The 13,889-nt window shown below is 42.9% G+C and overlaps 1 protein-coding gene across 2 annotated transcripts in view; it reads right to left on the bottom strand.

Moving 5' to 3' along the window:
* lrba (LPS-responsive vesicle trafficking, beach and anchor containing) overlaps positions 1 to 13,889 on the bottom strand; it is a 991,104-nt gene that overhangs the window by 91,566 nt on the left and 885,649 nt on the right. Inside the window, exons 49-51 of one of the 2 annotated variants that reach the window (XM_086011652.1) lie at positions 12,448 to 12,625; positions 11,720 to 11,782; positions 10,964 to 11,119 (exon numbers count right to left, since the gene is read on the bottom strand). In XM_086011652.1, coding sequence (XP_085867778.1) covers positions 10,964 to 11,119; positions 11,720 to 11,782; positions 12,448 to 12,625 — 397 coding nt within the window. Of the gene's footprint in view, positions 1 to 10,963; positions 11,120 to 11,719; positions 11,783 to 12,447; positions 12,641 to 13,889 lie in introns of both variants that reach the window. The other variant, XM_086011642.1, reaches the window with a different exon arrangement.

Consider the following 13,889-nt stretch of genomic DNA (forward strand, 5'->3'; position numbering starts at 1 on the left):
GAGAAGAAAACAGAGACTGTTTATCAAGAATGGACTAATTGTTTAGTCACTTATCTCTTTATTTCCATTAAAAATTCAGTAAAAAAATCTTTCAAATATTTTTGAACTTTATTAACTTGGAAACTACGTATCAATGAACTTTGAACATTTTACAATGTCATTTTTATTTGTTTACTATACAAGTTGGAAAACTCAAATTTCAGAGGCTGGGGCACAATTTCTTGACAGGTGCTCCTGGTACACGCAAATTGAGAAACTATGCACCTCCAGCCCATTAGTTTATGAAATGGAATATTTACCCTTAAATGCTTTCAGGTAGGAATATAAAGATGGGAACCAGCTGACAATGGGGAAAGTGGTAAGGGGTACCTGAGGGCACAAAAGAAGGGTCAGAGAGGAGGAAGATGGACAGGAAATGCAGTGGAGAAATGATCCACGCTCAATGCCATGCGACGCCACATGAACACTCTCGACCTCTCTCTTCAGCAGCACCGACTCACTCTATCTCAAAGCTGTCCGGGTCCACAGTTCCATTTCATCCTTCGATTCATCCAACGCTTCAACAAAAAACTTTTTTTCTTTCTTTCCGATGTCAAGGATCGCAAGCTTCATCAATTCTTGGACACCATCGCCCCTCCGGAACCTTCTTCCCCTTCACTTTCCTCTGACCCCCCTTCTCCCAATCTCACCCCCGCCACGTTTTCACTATCCCCTCTGACCTTCCCCTCTCTGACCCCGAACGATCAGTCCTCAGCAAAGGCCTGAGCTTCATCCCCTTATGCCCCCACCTCAATGAATTTCGAGCTCGGCACGATGTTGAGCTCTTTTTCCACCGCCTACGTCTCTGTGCCCACTTCTCTGGCCAGGAGTCTTCCCCTTTCTCCCGCTTTCAGAATTCCCGTTCTACCTGGACCCCTCCCCCTGACCTCTTACCCTCTCTAGATCTTTTCATCGCTAACTGCTGCCGTGACATCGGCCGTCTCCATTTCTCTGCTCCTTTCACTCACTCCAACCTACCTCCCTCTGAACTTGCAGCACTCCATTCTCCTAGCTCCAACCCTGACATTGTCATTAAACCTGCTGACAAGGGTGGTGCTGTTGTTGTTTGGCGAACTGACCTCTGCCTAGCGGAAGCTGGACGCCAACTCTCTGACACCTCCTCCTACCTCCACCTGGACCATGACCCGACTACCGAACATCAAACCACCGTTTCCAAGACTGTCACTGACCTCATCTCCTCTGGAAATCTTCCCCCCGCAGCCACCAACCTCATAGTTCCCCAACCCTGCACAGCCCGCTTCTACCTCCTTCCCAAGATCCACAAACAGGACTGCCCTGGTAGACCCATCGTTTCAGCCTGTTCTTGCCCCACGGAACTTATCACAGAAATCACAGAAACCTCACAGTACAGATAGAGGCCATTTCAGCCCATCGAGCCTGCACCGACACATATCCCACCCGATCCCCGTAACCCCTACACCAACACATATCCCACCCTATCCCCATAACCTCACGTATTTAATCCCCCTAACACTAAGGGTCAATTTATCATGGCCAATCAACCTAACCCCGCACATCTTTGGACTGTGGGAGGAAACCGGAGCACCCGGAGGAAACCCACGCAAACACGGGGAGAATGTGCAAACTCCACACAGACAGTCACCCAGAGGCCGGATTCGAACCCGGGTCCCTGGCGCTGTGAGGCAACAGTGCTAACCACTATGCCACCGTGCTGCCCTCTTCCTATCTCAGCTCTATCTTTTCTCCCCTTGTCCAGTCTCTTCCCACCTACATCCTCGACTCTTCGGACGCCCTCCGCCACTTTAACAGTTTCCAATTTCCTGGCCCCAACCGCTTCCTTTTCACTATGGACGTACAATCCCTCTACACCTCCATCTCCCACCAGGATGGCCTGAGGGCGCTCCGCTTCTTCCTTGAACAGAGGCCCGACCAGTCCCCATCCACCACCACCCTCCTCCGCCTGGCTGAACTTGTTCTCACATTGAACAACTTCTCCTTTAACTCCACTCATTTCCTCCAAATCAAAGGTGCTGCTATGGGTATCCGCATGGGTCCTAGCTATGCCTGCCTTTTCGTGGGATATGTGGAACACTCTTTGTTCCAGTCCTACTCGGGTCCTCTCCCTCACCTCTTTTTCCGATACATTGATGACTATATCGGTGCCGGTTCCTGCTCTCGCCCTGAACTAGACAATTTCATTCACTTTGCCTCCAATTTCCACCCTTCCCTCACCTTCACATGGTCCATCTCTGACTCTTCCCTTCCCTTCCTCGACTTCTCCGTCTCCATCTCTGAGGATAGGTTATCGACCAATATTCACTACAAGCCCACTGACTCCCACAGCTACCTGGACTACACTTCCTCCCACCCCGCCTCCTGTAAGGACTCTATTCCATTCTCCCAGTTTCTCCATCTCCGCCGCATCTGCTCAGACGATGCCACCTTCCACACCAGTGCTTCCGACATGTCTTCCTTTTTCCTCAACCGAGGATTCCCCTCTACCGTGGTTGACACGGCCCTCAACCATGTCCGTTCTATCTCCCGCACTTCTGCCCTCACCCCTGCCCCTCCCTCCCGGAACCACGATAGGGTTCCCCTTGTCCTCACCTTTCACCCCACCAGTCTCCACATTCAACGGCTCATCCTCCGCCATTTCCAAGGTGATCCCACCACCAAACGCATCTTCCCCTCCCCTTTCAGCATTCCGTAGGGACCGCTCCCTCTGAGACACCCTAGTCCACTCCTCTATCACCCCCAGCACCCCTTCCCCTTCGCCCGGCACCTTCCCGTGCAAGCACAGGAGATGTAACACCTGCCCTTATACCTCCCCCCTTCCCACTGTCCAGGGCCCCAAACACCCCTTCCAGGTGAAACAGCGATTTACTTGTACTTCTTGCAATCTAGTATACTGTATTCGCTGCTCACGATGCGATCGCCTCTACACTGGGGAGACCAAACGCAGATTGGGTGACCGCTTTGCGGAACACCTCCGTTCAGTCCGTAAGGGTGACCCCGAGCTTCCGGTCGCCTGTCATTTTAATTCACCGCCCCATTCCCACTCGGACCTCACCGTCCTCTTGCATTGTTCCACGGAAGCTCAACGTAAACTCGAGGAACAGCACCTCATCTTCCGATTAGGCACTTTGCAGCCTTCTGGACTCAATATCAGATCATAACCTCGGCCCCTATTACATTTTTACTTATATTTTTTATCCACACCCTTGTTTTGGCTTACCGCCCCCCCCCTTTCCTCTTTTTTTTTCTCTCTCCCACATGGCAGCTGTTTCCCATTCTGCCAGCGCATTTCACACCTAATCTAGAGCTGTCTTTTGTCTCCACTAGTCCCATCACCATCTCGTCGTCTTGTTTTGAATACCTCTTAATGTCTCTTCTCTTTTGTTCTCTCCCAGCCCGGCCTCTTAATCTATTTCATTCCCTGTGCCTCTTTAGTCTTGATAAAGGGTTTTGACCCAAAACATTGACACTAATTTCTCTCCACGGATGTTGCCTGGCCTGCTGAGTTTTTCCAGCATTTTCTGTTGTTATTTTGGATTTCCAGCATCTGCAGTATTTTGCTATCGTACAAATGCAGTGGAGAGTTTGGCCCAGATGTTTCAAAAAGGGCCAAAGGCCATTTGGATCTCATTCTCCTGGGTTTCCTTCCCTCACAAGGCTGCTGGATCTTCCTCCCCAAGACTTCTAGGTACGAGCAATCCTCAATACTGCCTGGTTTGAGCCCACCGAGTGCTGTAAAACCCATCTCTGAGTCCTATTGGTCTCCAACAACCCTCTCTGACTTATGCCCACACTGCCAGATTAAGAACTTAAGAAATAGGAGCAGGGGTCGGCCATATGGCCCCTCGAACCCGCTCTGCCATTCAATAAGGTCATGATTGATCATCAAACTCAACTCCACTTTCCCGCCCGATCTCCATATCCCTTGTTTCCCCTAATCTATCCAAAAATCTATCTATCTCAGCCTTGAATATACTCAAAGACATAGCATTCACAGCCCTCTGGGGCAGAGAATTCCAAAGATTCACAACCTTCTGAGTGAAGAAATTCTTCCTCATCTCGGTCTTAAATGGCCTACCCCTTATCCGGAGACTATGCTACCCAGTTCTAGACACTCCAGCCAGGGGAAACAACCTCTCAGCATCTCCCCTGTCAATCCCCTTCAGAATCTTGTATGTTTCAATGAGATCACCTTTCATTCTTCTAAACTCCAGAGAATATAGGCCCATTCTACACAATCTCTCATCATAGGACAGCCCTCTCACCCCAGGAATCAATCTAGTGAACCTTTGTTGCACCACCTCCAAGGCAAGTATATCCTTCCTTAGATAAGACCACCAAAACTGTGCACAATACTCCAAGTGTGGTCTTACCAAGGCCCTGTACAATTGTAGCAAGACTTCCTTACTCTTATACTGCAATCCCGTTGCAATAAAGGCCAGCATACCATTTGCCTTCCTTATTGCTTGCTGTACCTGCATGTTAGCTTTGTGTTTCTTGCACGAGGACACCCAAATCTCTCTGAACACCAACATTTAAAAGTTTCTCGCCATTTAAAAAATATTCTGTTTTTCTAATCTTCCCACCAAAGTGAATAACCTCACGATTCCCTACATTATACTCCATCAGTCACCTTACTGCCCACTCACTTAATCTATCTATATCCCTTTGCAGACTCTGTTTTCTCCTCACAGCTTACTGTCCCACCTAGCTTCGTATCGTCAGCAAACTTGGATACACTACACTTGGTCCCTTCATCTAGGTCATTAATATAAATTGTAAATAGCTGAGGCCCCAGCACTTATCCTTGCAGCACCCCACTAGTTACAGTCTGCCAACTTGAAAAAACCCGTTTATCCCTACTCTCTCTTTTCTGTCCATTAACCAATCCTCTATCCATGCTACTATATTACCCCCAGCCCCATGAGCCTTTATCTTGTGCAATAACCTTTTATGTGACACCTTATCGAATGCCTTTTGGAAATCCAAATATACTACATCCACTGGTTTCCCTTTATCTACCCTGCTAGTTACATCCTCAAAAAACTCTAATACGATTGCAGGCCCCCTTCTCTTTCTCACAAATTCCTAGGCTGCATTCCCAGTGCTCCCTGATTCCAGAACTGCCCCAATGCTTTCTGACCCTGAAAGCCTCCCATTCCAATGTTCCCAGATCCCAAAACCCCTTTCCTAATGATCCCAGATACCAGGACCTACCCAAGCATTGCCATAGCTTCAACGTTTTCAGATCCCTCTGACCCTCACAATCCTCCTAGACCCAGGAACTCTTAGAAAAATGCTGGACCCGGAAACCCAATCCCAGCATTGCCAGCAGTGCATATCAGAAAATTGCACATCCGCAGCCTGTGAAACTTTACCCTTTGGTGCATTATCAGTGATTTTGTCAACTTAGATAGTAATCCAATCCCAGCACTGCCAGAACCTAGGCTCCCTTCCTGATATTCCCAGATTCCATGGCAGCCCCCATTGCTGATAAGTTAGTGTCTCTCATAATACTCCTGTTTTTATGTCCTTTGATTCACTGTGACCAACACCATGGGAGATATTCTAGTAATATATTCAAATCTTTCATATAGCATGCACTTCATATATACAGTCACCTCACTTCATGTTGTTACATATTTTTAATCATATTTTTGCCAACCACACGTTGTTACTTGACTCAGTGTAAAATAGTAGCATATCAGAATTGAAAAGGTAAGCAATTCACAAATCAAAAGTGAAGAAAGTAGCTAGAAAGCTACCAAAGAGAAGCTACTAAGCGTTCGTGAAAATAACCAATGACCAGTCAGGAGAACCTACCAGTAATAAAAATTAAAAACAAGATGAACGAACTGTATCACTCAAATGTATTTTTGAAAGAAAATGTCTGCCATTTTCCCCCAGTAACTGCAATTCTCATGTCCAAGATAAGGTTTTAAACACAATAAAAACATTTTTTTTTAATTATATGTTTCACAATGACATGATTCAGTTTATCTTGTGTCCTTTAATACCTTCCTTTAAGTTTTTACTTCAAGTCTTCAGCCAATGTCTCAAAAGCCTGAGTTTTGACTGGATATTGTTTCCAGGACTGCTGAAGAGTTATTAACCACATCTGAACACGTGCACCTGAGAGGATTTCCCAGCATGCATCAGAGATTAAGCACACTGTACCTCCTCTCAATCTGTGAGAATTGGAGAAATTCTCTGCTTTTTCCAAAAGACTTTGAAACAAACTGGAGATTGAATTCTCAAAGCTTTATTGCACACAAGACTCACAGTTAAAATATTAACAATAACTCCTATTCTATTCTGAACTGTTTACTGACACACATGATTAAATGCACCTGCAGTTTATTTGTTTTCATTTAGAAAAGAAAACTAGAAACAGCTGAAACTAGTCACAGCAAAGGTTATGGGCTCCAACAACATCCCAGCTGTAGTGCTGAAGACATGTGCTCCAGACTAGCTGTGCTCTGAGCCAAGCTGTTCCAGTACAGCTACAACACTGCCATCTACCGAACAAGATGGAAATTGCCCGGTATGTCCTGTCCACAAAAAGCAGGACAACTCCAACCTGGCCAATTACCGCCTTATCAGCCTACACCCAATCATCAGTAAAGTAATGGATGGAGTTTACTCCAGACAAGTGCCAGGAAATGATACACAAGAGAGAGCCGAAACACCTCATCTTGACATTCAGTGGCATTTCCATCGCCAAATCCCAAACAATCAACATCCTGGGGATCACCATTGACCAGAAACTAAACTGGACCAGCCACATAAATGCCATGGCTACTAGAACAAGTCAGAGGCTGGGTATTCTGCAGTAAGTGGCTCACCTCCTGACTGCCCATAGCCTCCCCACCACCTACAAGGCACAAGTCAGGAGTATGAAGGAATACTCGCCACTTGCCTGGATGGCTGCAGCTGCAACATCACTTAAGAAGCTCAACACCATTCAGGATAAAGCAGTACGCTTGATCGGCACTTCATCCACATCGCCTAAAAATCCACCACTGGTGTACCGTGGCTGCAGTGTGCACCATCTACAGGATGCACTTCAGTAACTCGTCACAGCTTCTTTGGCAGCACCTCCAAACCTGCGACCCCTCTACCACCTGGAAAGACAAGGGCAGCAGGTGCATGAGAACAGCATCAATTCCAAGTCATACACCATCTGGACTTGGACATATAACGCCATTCCTTCATCATCATTGGGTGAAAATCCTGCAACTCCCTACTGAACAGCATTGAGAGCGCAATTTCACCACATGGTAGGCCTAACATCACCTTCTCAAGGTAACTAGGGATGGATAACAAATGCTGGCCTTGAAGTGCCGATCAAGCTGAGTGTTTTGTCCTGAATGGTGTTGAGCTTCGAGTGATGTTGCAGCTGCAACCATCCAGGCAGGTGGCGAGCCTATGCGCAGTCAGGAGGTGAGCCTCTCACTGCAGAATACCCAGCCTCTAACCTGTTCTAGTAGCCATGGCATTTATGTGGCTGATCCAGTTTAGTTTCTGGTCAATGGTGATCCCAGGATGTTGATTGTTTGGGAAATAACAGAAAATGCTGGAAAAACTCAGCAGGTCAGGCAACATCCGTGGAGAGAAATTTGAGTTGACGTTTCGGGTCGAACCCTTCCAGTTTTGAAGAAGGGTTCGACCCGAAACGTCAACTCAAATTTCTCTCCACGGATGTTGCCTGACCTGCTGAGTTTTTCCAGCATTTTCTGTTGTTATTTCGGATTTCCAACATCTGCAGTATTTTGCTATCGTTGATTGTTTGGGACTTGGCGATGGAAAAGCCACATTCTGAGAATGAAAAAAAAATTCCCCTTCTCCAGCTTTCCCACCTACCTTCACTGCCTCATTGTCCTGGGGCCAACCCACTCTCTTGCCAACCTCTACCCTGTTCCACTCCTGGTCACTCATCTCCCTTTGCTGGTTTCCCAGTATTAATCTGGGAAAGCAGCTAGTTGTTTTTAAAAGCACTCTTGATAACCATTTTCATAATCTTTAAAAAGTCACTTTCCCAGCTTAGTATAGACTTTTGTGTGAGCATGGGAGGGGTGGTTATGGCATGGGGGCATAGGGCATTGGAATACGGATAAACAGGGGAGGTGAGAGGAGCGGCCAAGGGGGGAATAGCTAGTTAGTGAGTTGGGGACAATAAAGGGGTAGGGTAGATGGGGAGGGAAAGCAGGGATGGTCAGTGGAGAGGGGAAGCAAGGCCTCTGGCTACCTGCCCTTGAAAGTAATGAATAGATGATCAGTGGGGAATGAATGTAGGGTAAGGTTGGACAGGGAGGCTAAATTAGAGTAAGGAGGGCGGCTGTATATATGTGTTTAGCAGATAGTAGAAAAGGAAATGTTTAGGGGAGACACTGGAAGAGAGAAGGTGGCAGGAAGAAAAAGCATTCATTGGAACAAAAATGGGTATGGGATACAATAGGAATCAGGGACTGGGGGGAAGCAACAATGATAGGGAGAGGGGATGACAAATGACCCAAGTGCGGCACATTGCATTTTCCCTGCACCTGCCATCAGAAAATGCAGCTTGCAGCCCTCAGTATCTCCCTTTTCCACCACATCATCTCCTGCCCAATAGAAAACAAGAAAAAGACAGAAGTAGAAAAACAGAGACAGACAAACATTAATGCAAAAAAGACAGACGGGTAAGAGAGATACCATACGCTCTGACTACTGTATGTAATGTCCTGGATGTCTAAGATGCAAATTACTGAAGAATAATATGTATTTGATATTAGCATATGCAGACTAAAGGCACTGGATTTTCAGAAAACAGGGAGATACAGTAGCTTCTATAATTTCATGTTGTAGTTTTATAGTTAAAAAAAATCACCAAATTTCTGGTAAAATGAAAAATTACTTGCAAACAAGCTCCTATTTCCTTAGCCTCCCTCCGGAAAGGGTTAAAATTGTAAGACCAAACCAGAGATAAAGATTGTTAACATCTATGTCATAACTAAGCTATTTTTTAAGAGCAACTACAGCTTCCCACACACATGGGGGGAAAAAACCATTTAAAACAAAATTACTTTTTACAGGACGTCAGTCATATTTGTGGCCAGTACTGTAATCTTCCAACCATCCTATCAATTTCAATTTAGGATACCCTTGTAATCTCAATTGTGCCGTTAACTGTTCAAGGCCCAAAACAAAATTGCTGCTATTCATAAACATAAAATATAACCAGTTTCTTTATTAAAGAACCTAAATGCAACTATTATTTGGAAGTTCCGGTCAAATAGCAATACGTAAATTGCACACAATTTATAGGGAGAAAACTGAAGCAAGCCAGTGTCAACTGAAGGACTTAATATGTGGTCTAGTTCTCCAAACAGCTGGTCCCTAATCTTACTTTCCTCAGCAGAGTGCAGGCATGTGTAGATTATCACTCAATTTGTATTTCTAAAGTTTCTAACACACACACAACCTGGTAAATTGTTCCTAATCGATTTCCTTGCAAATAACCAGTTAAAAAACAACATATTTTGATAGAGTTCTTGGTACTTCAACTTCTGCAACAAATACCTTGCTTAAATTAATGGAACAAGAAGCACCATTCTGATTCTCACTCAAACAAAATACTGTAAAAAGTGCATGGTATTCAAAATAACATTTTTTCCTTACTTTATATCTTTTATGGAGACATGTAGCATTAAATTGACAAACAGAAGTCCAAACTGGGTACATCTCAGATACATAGAGCCACCAGCATTGCAACAACACATTTTCTTTTCAGCATCTTTTTGTTTCAATAGCTGATAATGTTCTGCAGCCCCAATTTTTAAAAGGCTGATTTAACATATTTAATTTAAGTGATTTTCTGAGATTGACAACAGCCAATAACCCATGCTGAGTGGGCATTCAGATGCCCCAACAATATGTACTGTACAACTAGAATTAAAAAGCTAACAGTTGGGCATGTCAAAACAAACCATTAGGAACCCATCTGGCCTGTTGTGTAAAAACAACTGTTAACCTTGAAATGTTTTGCCCCCAAATTGGTGTTTTAATAACTGTGAAAAGGGAGCAACTTAATTCCTCAGACTAATTCATTAAAAGGTGCACCATCCTCAAGCCATGATGCATGTATTTCATCATTTTAATATTGCCACCACTCTTTCCATCGGCATATATAGAAAATAAATAGATGGAATTTTACCCTTCAATATGCAAAGAATTACTATAAAGCTATAAAGTAAAGCTAAAGACCAGAATTTAACCAGTAATTAGGACTTCTAGCTTTACCCTACACAAACCAAAAATGAAAGGGGCCTAGGAACGGAGATCTGATTTCCATGTGTCCACCTGGATTGAATTTCACAAGTACCCACCATAGAATCTACTGCACATTAACTTGGAGAAGAAATTGTGCACATTTCTTTACAGAATATTTTTTCCATATACAGTACCACAGGTTTATAAGAAGGCTGTAACATTTAAACAAGAGCTCTGTGAAGGTTAACCCTTTCATAGGAAAAGAACAATGCAAAGGTTTGGGAAATATAATCTCGACAACTATAAACCATAGGCTTGCATTTCTAATATCAGTCTCTAGTACTTAGTGCATTAACACAGCAAGGAGATGATCCTGGAGATGCAAAAATTCAAATTAATTCAAATGATAAACAGATTAATAGTGACTGTTCAACTTTATATACAGTATATTTTATGTAGATTCTAGACTGAATAGAATGAGATTTTGAATTAACACAATGGGCTGTTTGAAGGGGTTAATCTAAGTTTGGAAAGGAGAACTGGCTTTCTTTAAAGGGAAAAAGAGCAGATGGTGCTATCACCAAAAAAGAAAAAAATTAGCTCCTGACCCTGACCCCTGTGATTACCCTTAGCCCATGTCTGGTTCAGTGAATGTGCAGAGGAAAATGGCAATTACCTGTGTCGGTGGAGTAGACACGGAAACTCTTATCCCAGAAGCCACAGACCAGGATGAAGCGGTTATCGGCAGTGATCACGAAGCACTGGGAATTGACCTGAATACTTTGATCCAAGAGGTCAGTAATTTGCCTTCTGTGCATTCCAGTGTTATTAGCTAAAAGTAAAATAAAACAAAACAGCATTAGTATCCTTACATCAGCAACAGAAAATTATATACCTTGTGCTTGGGAATGTTATATTACTGTAATTTAGACTTCTGAACAGCAGGCTCATAAAACCAAGATCTGATCTCCTTAATGATGAAATCTTGGCATCAGTTCAATATTTTTCACCACTCAATGCAATAAAGAACTCTGCTGTTATTATGAAAATTTTCTCTGCAATGTAGCCGCCATATTATGAGGACACCAATTTATCACAACCCAGCTCAGTCACACTCATCAACAAGTCCAAGTGATGAAAAGATCCAATATTATCCTGACAGTACTTCATGCGCATTCTCAATCGCACATTATTACAGCATCCATATTAATTTTCACTGACACGGGTTCTATCCCTGTACAAATTAGGCAAACCAACGAGGGAGAGTTGATGAAATACCAGCAAGTCCACAGCTCATTGCATTCCAATTTGCATGCAAATGGTTTATCAAGAAAATTCCAATCCCAACCACCATGAGTGAAAAACAACAGTAATCTCCACTTCAGCCCACTATGCAGGATGTAATGAATTGCAGAAAGGAAAGCTGACAGACCTATCAGAGGATCGATTTCAACTGGCAGCTGGTATGGCTGTTCCTGCATAGTTCCATGAAGACCTAGAATTGTAGATATATAAGTAAATTAGATGTTGTACAAGCTGCTCTGTAAAACAAACAAGTTTTATATTGCTCCCTATGTTCTGCAGAACTGCTTTTTAGTGTATATATATTGGCTCTTGAGATTTTGGTATTACATTCTTCACTATATTAATTTTATCCCAGCTATGAAGATTCTACTATTGAATCAAAGATATCATACATTGGGGGTCTTTTCAAAAAAGTATTTTAAAGGGGTTAAAAATTCTTTAGATCTTCTGATCCTTATAAAATCAATTTCTTGTTCAGCTCAGCTTGCTTTTGAGAGGCAAACCTCATCTGGTTCCCAGCCCAATTTTTCTGCCTATTGATCTTTTGCCATCGCTGCGCATAACATTTTAACAAATAATAAATTTACACTAGTCCAAAAATGTAAACAAATTATTTTAAAATAATTTAGATCATATTTTATTATGAAATCAAAAAAATCTGCCTAGTTCTGATAGCATCATAATTTCAGTTAAATATTAGGACATAATAAATACTTGACAAAATATTTCAGTTTAATCATTACAGATGTTAGAACATAGCTGTCTTTTAACATGTCAACACCCACAGAACAATAACTCCACACACAAGGACTGAATGGTAAATCTAGCTGTTGTCGCTAACATCTCTACACTCACCGGTAACATTATGCCACTTGTTCACAGCAAACAGCCTGCTAGCGGTTACTGTAATAATGGCTGGTACAGCCAGGCCCAGCTGAGTGTTGGCAGCAACATGGGTGACAGGGGAGTTGGATGGGAACTTAAGTACCATGATGACATCCTGCTGCATCTGGTCTGTGAACATCAGAGGAGTCTGCAGGAGGAGATACTGTTCAGTGGCAAAACCCCAAATCAAATACAAATAAAAACAAAAAAGGTGATGGGGGAAGAGGAGGAAGCAAAAGAGAGAAAAAATGACAAATAGGAAGAAGTAGGTTAGTAGCAAGAAACAGAGCATAGGTGCATCTACAGCAAAATGGGGTTCACCCCTTACAAGTCTTTTGCTAACAAGTTCTGAGCATCATTAAACAGTTGACACATTGCTTTCGTGAGAAGAGCTTTAATTATTTTAAATGAAGAAGAAACCTTATTCAGAGCAAAGAACTGAGTTGTGTTTTTTTTTAAAAAGCAGAAACATCAAACTTGCATCCAAGTCTTCAAGATATGAGGCATTTACATGCATTGTGAAGTAAGCCAATCAATAAACTAACATAGGTAAAAAGAAAAAGATGCGTGCTGTGGGAGAAAAAAAATCATAAGCAATTCAGACAAAGAAAAAGCTACACATAAATAGCAGGGATCAGTGCAAATATATGGACTATAACTTTAAAGAAACAATAGAAATAAATAAAAATACTTGCATTTGTCATGTTGAAACATCTGAAAACATTTTGCATACAATTACAATGACTTATGTCGGCAAATGACTGCACTTTATACAAAAACTACAACTAGAAAACAGCCATCCTGAAGATATAAACAGGAAATTGGATTCAACCGGATGTCGTCAGAAGACAAAGTAAAGGAAGAAATATCGCACTGCAACCCGTGCTTGCATTGTTAAAGCAGCAATTCGATTTTTGGAGCATAAAGGATGGTGCAAAAATAATAAGGTGGATAATAAGCTTCAGTGACACCCTTCTGTGAGAGTGGCTAAAAGCCAATCAATATTATGAGTTAATCCTCCCCAGACACTCATTCAATTAAAGGTGTCAGTAATGCCTCATCTGATGTAGCCTCAATTAAATCCAACTATCTGATCCACTGAAAACACTGGGGGATAGGGCAACAGAAACCTCGGCAGACAAATATGCATTGTGCGTTTGTCTGCTAATTACTACACCTGGCATAAATTACCACTGATGCACTTTGCACAGCACGACACAACCTTATTTTCTAAAATCTGTGCCTCATTTTGAAGGCTAATTTGCTTGGTGAAACTAAATGAATTTTTATTAGGTGACTTAAACAATAAAGGAAAACTGTAACTTTGAAAAAAGGAAAGCACTCGATCCTTAAAGGTATTTTGGTAAAATCCTTTCTCTCCACTCCAGCAACAAATACAACATGCTTTCTTC

The sequence above is a fragment of the Somniosus microcephalus genome, chromosome 2 (assembly GCF_052327205.1).
Source record: "Somniosus microcephalus isolate GS21.2 chromosome 2, FLI_Smic_1.0, whole genome shotgun sequence".
NCBI classification, from domain to species: Eukaryota; Metazoa; Chordata; class Chondrichthyes; order Squaliformes; family Somniosidae; genus Somniosus; species Somniosus microcephalus.